At 40.8% G+C, this 13893-nt stretch overlaps 1 protein-coding gene across 1 annotated transcript; it reads right to left on the bottom strand.

Annotated features, from left to right (window-relative positions):
- Window positions 1-738: 738 nt before the first annotated feature.
- Window positions 739-13193, bottom strand: LOC117078462 (sarcoma antigen 1-like). The gene is made up of 8 exons (XM_033202006.1): window positions 12996-13193; window positions 8020-8152; window positions 5156-5248; window positions 4336-4470; window positions 2609-2749; window positions 2222-2362; window positions 1145-1285; window positions 739-896 (listed from the first exon to the last, which is right to left on the bottom strand). The coding sequence occupies exons 1-8, from the start codon at window positions 13080-13082 to the stop codon at window positions 739-741; spliced, it is 1029 nt and encodes a 342-aa protein (XP_033057897.1). The 5' UTR covers window positions 13083-13193.
- Between the last annotated feature and the right edge of the window lie 700 nt (window positions 13194-13893).

Genomic DNA, 13893 nt, shown 5'->3' with positions numbered 1-13893 from the left:
GATTTATTAAATATAAAAAGCTCCCTCCTTTTTTCTTAGCTTTTGGAAGGCAATTCTCTTCACTTCAAAATTATAGGAAGTTTCGGCAAGAACCTATTCCATCCTACAGCATTTCCTTGGTCTTTGCACTAACACAATTATTTTTTTCTCATGTGCTTAACTTTTCTGAGATGGCAGTGGGAATCTATTTCTTTAAGTGCCTTCTCGAGTTGGTGAATTAAGACAACTTTTTAAAACCTGAAATGAAAGAGGTATTCCATTAACCAGAGGATATCTACAGCATCTATGAGATGTAAGAGGTAGAGTGGATACAAAATAGAATTTACCATCTACATGCAAATAGAAAATGCATCCTCATGGAAAGATACAAACTAGAAAAATACAAAGTGAGTCAACTGAGGGCCCACATCCACTCCCAGATTATGATAAATTTGGAAGGCTCCATGGCATTGGAAGAAAGTGTGAGAATAAGATAATACCAACTTAAATGCCTGCGGAAATAGCCTGAAGTATGATCTAGGGCCGGCCCTGAAGTAAGTGCCTTATTTCAACCCACAGGTATATCCCACTGATGCTCAGCTTCTAAGAAATTATTGCATAGAGCAAGAGGACATGACAGGTGGTATTCTGAGCTTAAGAAATATCTCAAATAGAGCTTAAGAAATATGATACAACAAAACCACCTTCTCCCCTTCATGACACTATGCATGCATATGGAAACCAAGTAGGAAAATTCAATTAAAAGCTGAACATACACAGATCTCTGGTACTTATGGCCGGAATACTAGCTCCTGCCACATTAGCAAGCCCTGATAGAACATTTGACAAGACGTTATCTGGTTGCGGTTGGCTATTTTCCATCCTCTCTTCATGGACATTGGGATTGGCGATAGCATCTGGAAACCAAATGAAGAGGTTGAGCTGTGAGGTAAGTGCATTATGTCAACCCCACAGATATACCCATCTGATGCTCAATTTCTAGGAAATTATCAAAGAAAGCAGGGGAGGATAAGCCAGGTGGCTAACGACACCTCCCAAATTGAGGCTAGGAAAGAATATACAACAAAATTACCTTCTACCATTCATGAAAATATGCCTGCTTAGAGAAACCAAGTAGGCCAGTACAACTAATAAGCAGACATACACAGATCCCTAGTACTCGTGGATGAAATTCTAGCTGCTGCCATATTACCAAGCCATGGTGGAGCAGTTGATGAGACGTTATCAGGGGCTGGTTGATCGTTATTTATCTTCTCTTCACAGATGTTGTGAATGACTGCAACATCTGGAAACCAAATGAAGTGGTTGAGCTGTGAGGTAAGTGCATTATATCAACCAAAGAGGCATACCTCTCTGATGCTCAGTGTCTAGGGAATTATCTCATAAAGAAGGAGGATATACCAGTTAGCAATCTGAGAAAACCAAGTAGGACAGTACAACTGAATAAGCAAACATACGCTGATCCCTGGTACTCATGGCTGGAATACCAGCTGTTGCCAAATAAGTAAGTCCGGTAGAAGAGTTGACAAGACGTTATTAGGTAATGGTTGGTTATTTTCCATCCTCTCTTCATGGACACTTTGAGTGACGGTAGCATCTGAAAGCCAAAGGAATAGGTCGAGCTGTGAGGTAACTGCATTATGTCAACGCCACAGGTATATATATCCCTCTGAGACTCAGTTTTTAAGAAATTGTTCCATAATACAGGTGGTGATCTGAGACCCCTCAAATTTAGGCTAGAAAATATAATATGACAAAACCACCATCTTCCCTGCATGACACTGCATGTGTATGGAAACCAAGTAGGACAGTACAACTACTAAACAAACATGCGCTGATCCCTGGTACTCTTGGGTGGAATGCCAGCTCCTGCGAAATTCATAAGCCCTGATGTAACAGTTGACAAGAATGTATCAGGTGCTGTTTGGTCATTTTTTGTCTTTTCTCCACAGACATTGTGAGTGATGGTAAAATCTGAAAACCACATGAAGAGGTTGAGCTGTGAGGTAAGTGCATTTTGTCAGCCCTACAGGTATATACCTCTGATGTTCAGTTTCTAGGAAGTTATCTAAGAAAGCAGGGGAGGCTATGCCAGGTGGCCAACTGAGATCCCTCAAATGGAGGCTAGGAAAGAATACTACAAAACCACCTTCTACCCTTCATGAAAATATGTATGCATATGGAAATCAAGTGTGACAGTACAACTAATTAATAGACATACAGAGATCCCTGCTACTCATGGATGGAATACCAGCTGCTGCCATATGAACAAGCTGCGGTGGAACAGTTGACTCAACATTATCAGTTTGGCATTGGCCATTTTCCGTCGCCTCTTCATGGACATTGTGTGTGATGGTAGCATCTGGAAACAAAAGGAAGAGGTCAAGCTGTGATGTAAGTGCATTATGTCAGTCCCACTGGTATATCCCACTGATGATCAGTTTCTAGAAAATTATCCCATAAAGCAGGATAATACATCATATGATGATCTGAGGCCCCTCAAGTTGAGGTCAGGAAAGATAATTCACAAAACAATCTTCTTCCCTTCATGACACTATGCATGCATATGGAAACCAAGAAGGACAGTGCAAGAAAAAAACATACCTACACAGATCCCGGTTACTCACTGCAGGAATACCAGTTCCTGCCATATTAATAAGCCCAGACAGAACATTTGACAAGACATTATCCTGTTGCAGTTGGCCATTTTGCATCCTTTCTCCGTGGACATCGTGATTGACGGTGGCAACTGAAAACCAAATGAAGAGGTCGAGTTGTAAGGTAAGTGCATTTTGCCAACCCGACAGGTATACACCTCTGAGGCTCAGTTTCTAGGAAATTATCACATAAAGCAGGAGGATACACCAGGTGGTGATCTGAGACCCCCACAAATTCAGCTCATGAAAGACAATACAATAAAACTACATTCTTCCATTTATGACACTGCATGCATATGGAAACGAAGTAGGATAGTACAACTAGTAAACAAACATACACTGATCCCTGGCACTCAGGGGTGGAATACCAGCTCCTGCCAAATTAATAAGAGTTGACAAGACGTTATCAGGACTGGTTGGCTGTTACTTATCTCCTCTTCACGGACATTGTGAGTGACGCTAGCATCTGGAAAACAAACATAGTGGATGAGCTCTGAGGTAAGTGCAGTATGTCAATCCCACAGGGATACCCCTCTGATGCTCAGTATCTAGGAATTTATCTCATAAAGAACTAGGATATACTAGGGAGCCCTCTGAGAACCCTCAAATTGAGGCCAGAAAACATAATATGACAATACCACCTTCTTCCCTTGATGACAATATGCATGAATATAGAAACCAAGTAGGACACTACAACTAGTAAACAAACATACACTGATCCCTGGTACTCATGCCCAGAATACCAGCTGCTGCCAAGTAATAACCACTGGTTGAACAGTTGACAACACGTTATTAGGTTGGGGTTGGTCATTTTCCATCTTCTCTTCATGGAAATTGTGAGTGACTTCATTGGAAAACAAATGAAGAGAGTGAGCTGTGAGGAAGTGCATTATGTCAACCCCACAGGTATATCCTTGTGATGCTCAGCTTCTAAGAAATTACTGCATAAAGCCGGAGGACATCACAGTTGGTGATGTGACATCCCTCAAATTGAGCGCACGAAAGATAATACAACAAAACCTCCATCTCCTTTTCATGACACTATGCATGCATATGGAAACCAAGTGGGACAATCCAATTTATAAGTGAACATACCCAGATCATTGGTACTCATGGCTGGAATAACAGCTCCTGCCATATAATAAGCCCTGTTGGAGCAGTTGATAAGACATTATCAGATTGGGGTTGGCCATTTTCCATCTTCTCTTCAGGGACACTGAAGGTGACTGTAGCATCTGGAAACCAAATGAAGAGGTTGAGCTGTGAGGTACGTGTATTATGGTAACCCCTCATGTATATCTTTCTGATGCTCAGTTTCTAGGAAATTATCTAAGTAAGGAGGGAGGATATGCCAGGTGGCCATCTGAGACCCATCAAATTGAGACTAGTAAAGAATATACAACAATATCACCTTCTTCCCCTCAGTACAATCTGGAAACCAAACGAAGAGGTTGAGCTGTAAGGTAAGCGCATTATCAGCCCCACAGGTATATCCCTCTGATGCTCAGTTTCTAGGAAATTATCAAGAAAAGCAGGGGAGGACATGCCAGGTGACCATCTGAGACCTCTCAAATTGAGCATAGGAAAGAATATACAACAAAACTGACTTCTACCCTTCACGAAAATATGCATGCTTATTGAAAACAACTATGACAGTACAACTAATTAGCAGACGTACACAGATCCCTGATACTCGTGGATGGAGCTGCAGCCATATGACCCAGCTGTGGTGGAACAGTTGACAAGACATTATCAGTTTGGGGTTGATAGTTTTCCATCCTCTCTTCACGGACATTGTGAGTGATGGTAACATCTGGAAACCAATGGAACAGGTTAAGCTGTGAGGTAAGTGCATTATGAAAACCTCACAGGTATATCCCACTGATGCTCAGTTTCCAGGAAATTATCCAATAAAGCAGGAAAATATATCATGTAATGATCTGAGGCCCCTAAATTTGGGGCCAGGAAAAATAATTCAACAAAACAACCTTCTTCCCTTCATGACACTACGCTTGCATATGGAAGCCAAGGAGGACACTACAACTAATAAACAAACATGCACAGATCCCTGGTACTCATCGCTGGAATACCAGCTTCTGCCATATTAATCAGCCCTGATAGAACATTTGACAAGATGTTATCCGTTTACAGTTGACCATTTTCCTTCCTCTCTTCATGGACATTAGGATTGACGGTAGCACGCGGAAACCAAGTGAAGAGGTTGAGCTGTAAGGTAAGCGCATTATGTCAGTCCACAGGCCTATCTGTCTGATGCCCAGTTTCTAGGAAATTATCTAAAAAAGCAGGGAAGGATATGCCGGGTGGCCATCTGATACCCCTCAAATTGAGGCTAGGAAAGAATATACTACAAAACCACCTACCACCATTCATGAAAATATGCCTGCTTATGGAAACCAAGTAGGACAAGTCCAAATAATAAGCAGACATACACAGATCCCTCGTGCTCGTGGATGAAACTCCAGCTGCTGCCATATTACCAAGCCATGGTGGAGCAGTCGGCAAGGCATTATCAGGTGCTGGTTGACTGTTATTTATCTTCTCTTCACGGATGTTGTGAGTGACTGCAGCATCTGGAAACCAAATGAGGTGGTTGAGCTGTGAGGTAAGTGCATTATGTCAGCTGCACAGGCATACCCCCCTGATGCTCAGTATCTAGGAAATCATCTCATAAAGAAAGAGGATACACCAGTTAGCAATCTGCAATCTGAGAACCCTAAAATTGAGGCCAGAAAAGATAATACAACAAAATTACCTTCTTCCTTCATGACACTATGCATATATGGTGCATAGTAGAATCCTCGTAGGACAGTATAACAAGTGAGCAAACTTACACCGGTCCCTGGTACTCATGTATTGAAATATCAACTGTTGCCATATTAATAAACGCTGGTGGAACTGTTGTCGCGACATTACCGGGTGCTGGTTGGCCATTTTTTATCTTCTCTTCATGGACATTGTGAGTGACGCTAGCATCTGGAAACCAAATGAAGAGGTTGAGCTGCAAGATAGGTGTGTTTTGTCCCATCCTCCCCCAGAGGGACAGCTATGTATTCATCAGTTTCTAGGGAATTATTTATTTCATGAAACAGATTTACCACGTGGAAATCTCAGATCTTGCGAACAGAGATCAGGTCAGATAATAAAATAAAACTACCTTTTTACCTCTTGGCGTAATGAATACACGCAGTAAAGAAGTATGACAGCAGAATAAACATTCACAGGTTTTTGTATTCATCATTTTGTATCATCTTTCTGCCCTTTACAATTCTCACTTGATATTAATTGTATAGTTCACCTATAAATACCATGCTGTGTGCAGCAGGAAGCCAGACTAAGTGACCCTCCTTAACTTGCCTCCTTTCTACTTCAAATATTCTGAGAAAATAGAGGTGGCTATTGGAGTTGAGCACTCTTATCTCCACTCAATCATCACACATCTGTGTTTTTATATGATTCTACAGATCCTTCCCTTTTGTCTAGAAAAAGTGACTTTCTTTTCACTCCAGGTCTGACACCCCTTTCATTTATTCATCATCTGTGGTAGGCAGCATGCCAGGAGCTGGGGATCAGCAGTAAACAGCCCAGAGAGTAACGTTGCCTGCCCTTGTGGAGCTCACATCCTCATGGGGCAGTCAGACAGTACATGCACAATGAGCAAATGAAGCAAGCAGCACTGGGCTGGTGTTGGGGAAGCAGTCCACAGGCCTATGGGAGACAGCAGCAGAGGGAGCCTCAGGGGAGACTGCTGGTTTGACAGTGCCTTCTGAAGAGGTGCCGTTGGGCAGGGCTTGGAGAAGAAGCAGAGCTTCCTGTGTAGAGGCAGAGGGAGAGTTCCAGGTTGCGGTGAGGCCAAAGGTAGGGGATGGAGTGGGGATGGACCGGGCACTACAGAGCTGAAGGACAGAGGCAGAGAGAGCCAGGAGGAAATGGATGGGACCTGTGTTAGGAGAGGGTGATAGAGGCCAGGCCGTGCAGAGAGGCTTGCAGACCAAAGCCAGTTCAGGGTCTGTTCTGAGTGCTTAGGAGAGTTGAGGATGGGTTTTCAGGAGGGACATGGCGTGATGTGATCTACACACTGACATAATTATCTAGCCACAGGGTTAGAGAGTATGTGATAGATGAGTGAAGATTAGAAAAACAGAACTAAGAAGGTATTCTACTAGCTTGGAGAGAGATCATGGCAGTGTGCATTGGAGGGATAGACAGAAATGGTTGGAGGCAGAATTTATACTGGGCATTAACTGCTGGACTTGCTAAGAGATGGGAAATGAGAGAGTAATAAAAGAATCATAAGATAACTCATAAGTGACTTTAAGTATTTTGACGTGAACTACTAAGTGAAAGTACACCAGGGGTGTTCAGGAGATGTTAGGGAACTGACTATGAGAGCCGAGTGCTGCCAACTCTTCCTGAATCTGGTTCAGTGATCTTATGTTGACAGCTTGAACTAGGCCATGGTGGGGTTACTTGCACTATGGATAGCTGCAAACTCTAAAAACCAGCACTCCTCAGTCCCCTATACCTGTGAACAGCTGGTTGTTACACTTTTGTGGATGTTTCACCTAATGGACAGTATCTTTAACTGAAATCGTGAAGACTAAAAGTAGAGTATTTTTGGAGAGAGGGAGGTCAGAAATTTGAACATGTAGGGCCAGTTGAATTTTAGATGCCTATTAGACACCCAGTAGAGATACCATGCGAGTAGTTGTATTTGAGTCTGGATTTCAGGAACAAGTTGTAGTGTAGAAGTATAATGGTGAGAGTTCTTTTAGTGTGAATCATTTAAAATTCTAAGACAGCATGGCATCACCTAAGGATATAGTACATTGAAGGGAAGAGAGCCTAGGATCATGCTAAATATCTGAAGTATTTAGAGGTGGGAAGGCAGAGGAGAAAAACAAAAAAGAGAAGGAAAATGAGTCTCTAGTAACAGGGTAACAAATCCAGGTGTCTGGGGACCCAAGAAGCTTTCCGTGCAGGAGGAAGTAAACAACTGTGTTGCATGCTGCTGAGACATTAATGCCAAAATGCAGCAAACACTGGTGACCTTGATGATAGTAGTTTCACTGGAGTACATTAAGAAGCCAGACTGCATTGGGTTAGAGCGGAATGTGAGGACAGGCAGAAAGTGTAGACCCAAACTCTTGTTGAGCCCACCATCTCCTTCTGCCTCAGGAACCTCCTTCATTCATCTAACGCTTGCAGCAACTCCAAATTGTTGCACCTAATTAGAACCTTGCCCTTCCACTTGTAAATGTGCTCATATCTGTTGATCCCTCAAGGACATGAATACAAATGTCCTTTGACATGGTTGAGGCCCAAAAATTGGATTCCCCCTCACCTTCCTGTTTGTCTAACCACAGGGACATACTCTTCCTTCTCTTAGATGAAGAGTGTCTCTTGGATTTTCTGGAATGTTTCTTTTTGCTTCGATGCCCTTTTGCAACTGGATTTACTTCATCACTCCTTATTTGCTGAAAAACATCAGTGAACATATTCCATTAAAGACAAATCCAACCATTGCAAAGTCACAGCCTTCATATGCATACACAGCTATGCATTTATATCATTAATGTAAGTTTTAGTCATAAGTCAAAGATTTCTCATCACCGAACACACACAATGCTCTTAGAAAAGGCAAGCTAATTTTAATCTGGTCTCAGTGAAACAAGGGAAGGTAAAATACAAGGTGTTATCCAAAGTCAAACATGGTCCAGTCATGATAAATCAGAATGCTTGAGGAATGAGTGGCTTTCATCATACAAAGGAATAAACATATGGTTCTCTCTGTCATGAAGTACACATCATTTTGTCTCAGCACTTGTTAGGGGAGGAAAGAAAAAATAAATACCTTATTTTATCTTTTACTGCCTTTCTTTTTTTTGAGACAGAGTCTCGCTCTGTCGCCCAGGCTGGATTGCAGTGGCGCGATCTCGGCTCACTACAGGTGCCCACCACCACGCCCGGCTAATATTTTGTATTTTTAGTAGAGACGGGGTTTCACCATGTTAGCCAGGATGGTCTCCACGTCCTGACCTCGTGATCCTCCCGCCTCAGCCTCCCAAAGTGCTGGGATTACAGGTGTGAGCCACCGCACCTGGCCTCTTTTAGTGCTTTAAAGTTATGTATTAGCAAATACTGATTAATACTTTATTAGATAATACATAAAGATAGTGAAGGGTAGGATAGTTTGAAAAGGTAAATTTTCCCACCTCCAACCTTATGGAGATTCCAATATGTTGATCTTGGAGTCAGGTAGGGGTAGGGCATGCTTTGCAAGGTCAGTGGTAGATAAAACATGAAATTGAAGGGTATAGTATGTTAACTAAAAGCTGTTTTCATCAAAGGATAACCGAAGAATATGCCCCTGATACCAGAGGTACCAAGAAGAGCTGGTAATATTACTACTGAAACTATGCCAAAAAATTAAAAAGAAAGGACTCCTACCTAACTCATTTTATGAGACCAGCATCGCCCTGATACCAAAACCTGGCAGAGATACAACAAATAAAAACTTCAGGCCAGTATTCCTCGTGAACATTGATGCAAAATCCTCAATAAAATACTGGAAAACTGAATCCAACAGCACATCAAAAAGCTTATCCCCCATGAGCAAGTTGGCTTCATACCCGGGATGCAAGGTAGTTTCAAAATAGGCAAATCAATGAATGTAATTCATCACATAAACAGAACTAAAGGCAAAAACCACATGTTTATCTCAATAGATGCAGAAAAGATCTTTGATAAAACTCAACATCCCCTTATATAAAAAGCTCTCAATAAACCAGGTATTGAAGGAACATCCCTCAATATAATAAGAGCCATATATGACAAACCCACAGTCAATGTCATACTGAATGGGAAAAACCTGGAAGCATTCCCGTTGAAACTGGCACAAAACAAGGATGCCCTCCCTCACCTCTCCTATTCAATATAGTATTGCACGCTCTGTCCAGGACAATCAGGCAAGACAAAGAAATAAAGGGTTTCAAAAAGGGGGACAGGAAGTCAAATTACCTTTGTTTGCAAATGACATGACCCTATATCTAGAAAATCCCATTGTCTCAGCCCAAAAGCTTCTTAAGCTGATAAGCAACTCCAGCAAAGTCTCAGGATACAAAATTCATGTGCAAAAATTGCTAGCATTCCTCTACACCAAAAACAGGCAAGCAGAGAGACAAATCATGAATGAACTCCCATTCACAATTCCTATAAAAAGAATAAAGTACCTAGGAATATGGCTAACAAGGGAAGTGAAGGACCTCTTCAGAGAGAACTATAAACCACTGCTCAAGGAATCAGAGAGTAAACAAGCAAATGGACAAACATTCCACGCTCATGGATAGGAAGAATCAATATTGTGAAAATGGCCATATTGCCCAAAGCAATTTAGAGATTCAATGCTATTCCCATTAAACTATCAATGACATTCTTCACCAAGTTAGAAGGAGCTTTTTAAAAATTCATATGGAACGAAAAAAGAGCCAGAATAGCTAAGACAATCCTAAGCAATAAGAACAAAGCTGGAGGCATCATGCTACGTAACTTCGAACTATACTATGGGGCTACAGTAACCAAAACAGCATGGTACTGGTAGAAAAACAGATACATGGACCAATGGAACAGAATAGAGAACTCAGAAATAAGATCACACAGTGATAATCATCTGATCTTTGACAAACCTGACAAAAACAAGCAATGTAGACAGGATTCCCTGTTTAATTAATGATGCTGGGAGAACTGGCTAGCTGTATGCAAAAATTGAAACTGGGCCCCTTCCTTACACCTTATACAAAAATTTACTCAAGATGGATTAAAGACTTAAAGTAAAACCCCAAACTATAAAACCCTAGAAAAAAATATAGGCAATATTATTCAGGACATAGGCACGGGCAAAGATTTCGTGACAAAAGCACCAAAAGCCATGGCAACAAAAGCAAAAATTGACAAATGGGATCTAATTAAACTAAAGAGCATATGCATAGCAAAATGAACTATCATCAGAGTGAATAGCCTACAGAATGGGAGAAAACTTTTGCAATCTGTCCATCTGACAAAGGTCTACTATCCAGAGTCTACAAGAAACTTAAACTAATTTACAAAAGAAAACCAAACAACCACATTAAAAAGTGGGCAAACGACATGAACAGACACGTCTCAAAGAAAATATTTACGCGGGCAACAACATGTGAAAAAAAGCGCAACATCACTGATCATTAGAGAAATGCAACTCGAAACCACAATGAGATAACATCTCATGCCGGTCAGAACGGCGATTACTAAAACGTCAAAAAACTACAGATGCTGGCAAAGTTGTGGAGGAAAAGGACTGCTTTTATACTGTTGGTGGGAGTGTAAATTACTTCAACTATGTGGATGACAGTGTGGTGATTCCTGAAAGATTTAGAGGCAGAAATATCATTTGATCCAGTAATCCTATTACTGGGTATATACCAGGAGAAATAAAAATCATTCTATTATTAAGATACATGCACAAGTATGTTCATTGCAGCACTATCCACAATAGCAAAGATGTGGAATCAATCCAAATGCCCATCAATCATAAACTGGATAAAGAAAATGTAGTACATATACACGACAGAATACTATGCAGCCATAAAAAGGAATGAGATCATGTCCTTTGCAGAAATATGGATGGAGCTAGAAGCCATTATCGTCAGCAAACTAACGCAAGAAAAAAAAAAAACCAAACAGCGCATGTTCTTACTTACAAGCGGGAGCTGAATGATGAGAACACATGGACACGTCGGGCAGGGCAACACACACTGGGGCCTGTCGGGGGAGGAGTGGGGGGACGGAGTGCATCAGGAAAAATAGCTACTGGGTGCTGGGCTTAATACCAAGGTGATCGGTTCATAAGTGCAGCAAACCACCATGCCACACGTTTACCTATGTTACAAACCTGCATATCCTGCACATACCCCAGGACTTAAAAGTTGAAAAAAGAAAGAGTATGCTCCTGCATATTTAATGAAATTATATATTTCAGTATAATTTAATGAAAATTATACTGAAATATATAATTTTGATTAAAAATTTTCCAAACCATTTTCATTTCCTGTAAAAGTGGAGTGGAGAATATGTGAAAACATTTTTACTGAACATTTACTACCCTCCAGGTACTGTTCTAAATGCTTTACATGTATTAACTCAATCCTTGACCAATCTCTATGAGTGAGGTGTGATTCTTATGTCTATTGTTAAAAAAGAGAAAATAAAGGCACAGAAAATTAAGGAAAAGCCTAATTAATTGAGGAGTTTTGGGAATGTGGGAGAATTATTTTAGTCTGGTTTTGTTACAGAAGAAATTATTGTCTATTTGCGTCCTTATACCAACGGTCTTTTCCACGAGTGCAGATGCAATTCCCTTTGTCTTCATGTTTTAATGGTGAAGTTAGTATGTCTCTCTCATATACAACACATTAAGATCTCCATTAGGACAATCCAATCATGGCAACATCACCTAGTGCTTCATATTCCACGAGAAATACTTAAGTCATTGTTTTAGACAGAGCACTAGTGACTTGGATAACAGAAACAGAGACTGTAGAATGCAATCTTGATACTAAAGTAGTTATTGTGGGGAGTGGGAAAGAATATAGACTCTGGAGTGAGAAAGATATGCGTTCAAACCTTGGCTGTATCTCCTATCATGTGTCACGTGGGGCAAGCCTTTTGACCACTGTCAGCCTTGATTTCTTATTAAACAGTAGATAGTAATACACATCCGCAGAACAACTATGACCATTCAATGTGATAATTAAAAACATCAGTTTGGCCAGGCCCAATGGCTTGTGCCTGTAATCCCAGGGGAGGCGAGGTGGGTGGATCACCTGAGGTCAGGAGTTCGAGACCAACCTGACCAACATGGAGAAACCCTGTCTCTACTAAAAATACAAAAAATTAGCCGGGTGTGGTGGCGCATGCCTGTAATCCCAGCTACTCAGAGGCTGAGGCAGGAGAATCACTTGAACCTGGGAGGGGGAGGTTGTGATGAGCTGAGATCGTGCTATTTCACTCCAGTCTGGGTAACAAGAGCGAAATTCCATCTCAAAGAAAAAAAAAAAAAGAAACAATAAAATAAAATTTAATTTAATTTAAAAACATCAGTTCCTGGTACAATCAATCCACTCTTGGATCAAAAAGTTCCCATTTTATGTTCACATAAGTTTTCCTGTATCATATTGTATCTTTTAAATCAAGAGAATTAACACATATAGTTTATAGTCATGTTTCCAATGAGAAAATAATTATACCAAGAATGTCACAATTAGGGCAGAAATAGATTTATCTTACCGGCCCACCATTTGTAAACACATAAGCAACAGTATGAAGTTCTTCAGGTGGAGTTAGTTGACTCATTCGAAGTGGAGAAGCCTGCATCTGCAGATAGTCCTTAGGACTAACTATGTGTGTTACCAGAACATTTTGATTTATAACTGGAACATAACTGGCACATAAATTGGCACTACACAGCTGAAATATATGATCCTCTTGAGAGTACATGATCACAGACTGTCTTAGCAATATGCGCCTTGGTATCAAACAGAGTTTAGAATCTCATGTCTAGAATCTATATCATGTTCGGTGATCTAGAATCATCTCCCTTTATCCATCAGTCCACCATCACTACTTCCTGTAGGTTCACACCACTAGGTTAAATGACTCCCTTATGCTTCCATCACAGTTGAAGAATTGGCTGACCTTCCTTATACCAACATCCCAACTAAAAATCTATAATTCTAAATATTAAAACTTTAATATTTATAATGTCATTTTCAATGAATTCCACAAGTTCATTTTTTTAGGCTTAAAGGAGAAGTACGTATTAATGAGCACATACACTGTCCTAGTTATCCTACCTGGCCATCATTTATAAACACATAGTTCAAAGTATAAAGTTCTTCAGCTGGAGTTGGCTGACTCGTTTGAAGTGGAGGAACCAGCATCTGCAGATACTCCTCATACTTAACTATGTGTGTGTGACCAGAACACTCTGATTAAAAACTAGAACATAAATGACAAAGAAATCGACACTATTCTTCCCACTGGAAGGGTGTAGGCTCCATGGCATTCTCTTATCATCCAGGGAATGCTGGGTAGTGGGCCTAACCCTCTTTTGATAATTTGATTAAATATTTTTCCCTGGGAAAGTACCTTTACATACAAATTTGGTGTACAATTTCAGAAGTGT

The sequence above is a fragment of the Trachypithecus francoisi genome, unplaced genomic scaffold (genome assembly GCF_009764315.1).
Source record: "Trachypithecus francoisi isolate TF-2019V2 unplaced genomic scaffold, Tfra_2.0 Lachesis_group6, whole genome shotgun sequence".
Lineage (NCBI taxonomy): Eukaryota > Metazoa > Chordata > Mammalia > Primates > Cercopithecidae > Trachypithecus > Trachypithecus francoisi.
Note: the sequence above shows the minus strand (reverse complement) of the source record. Positions and strands in the feature narration are given on the sequence as shown.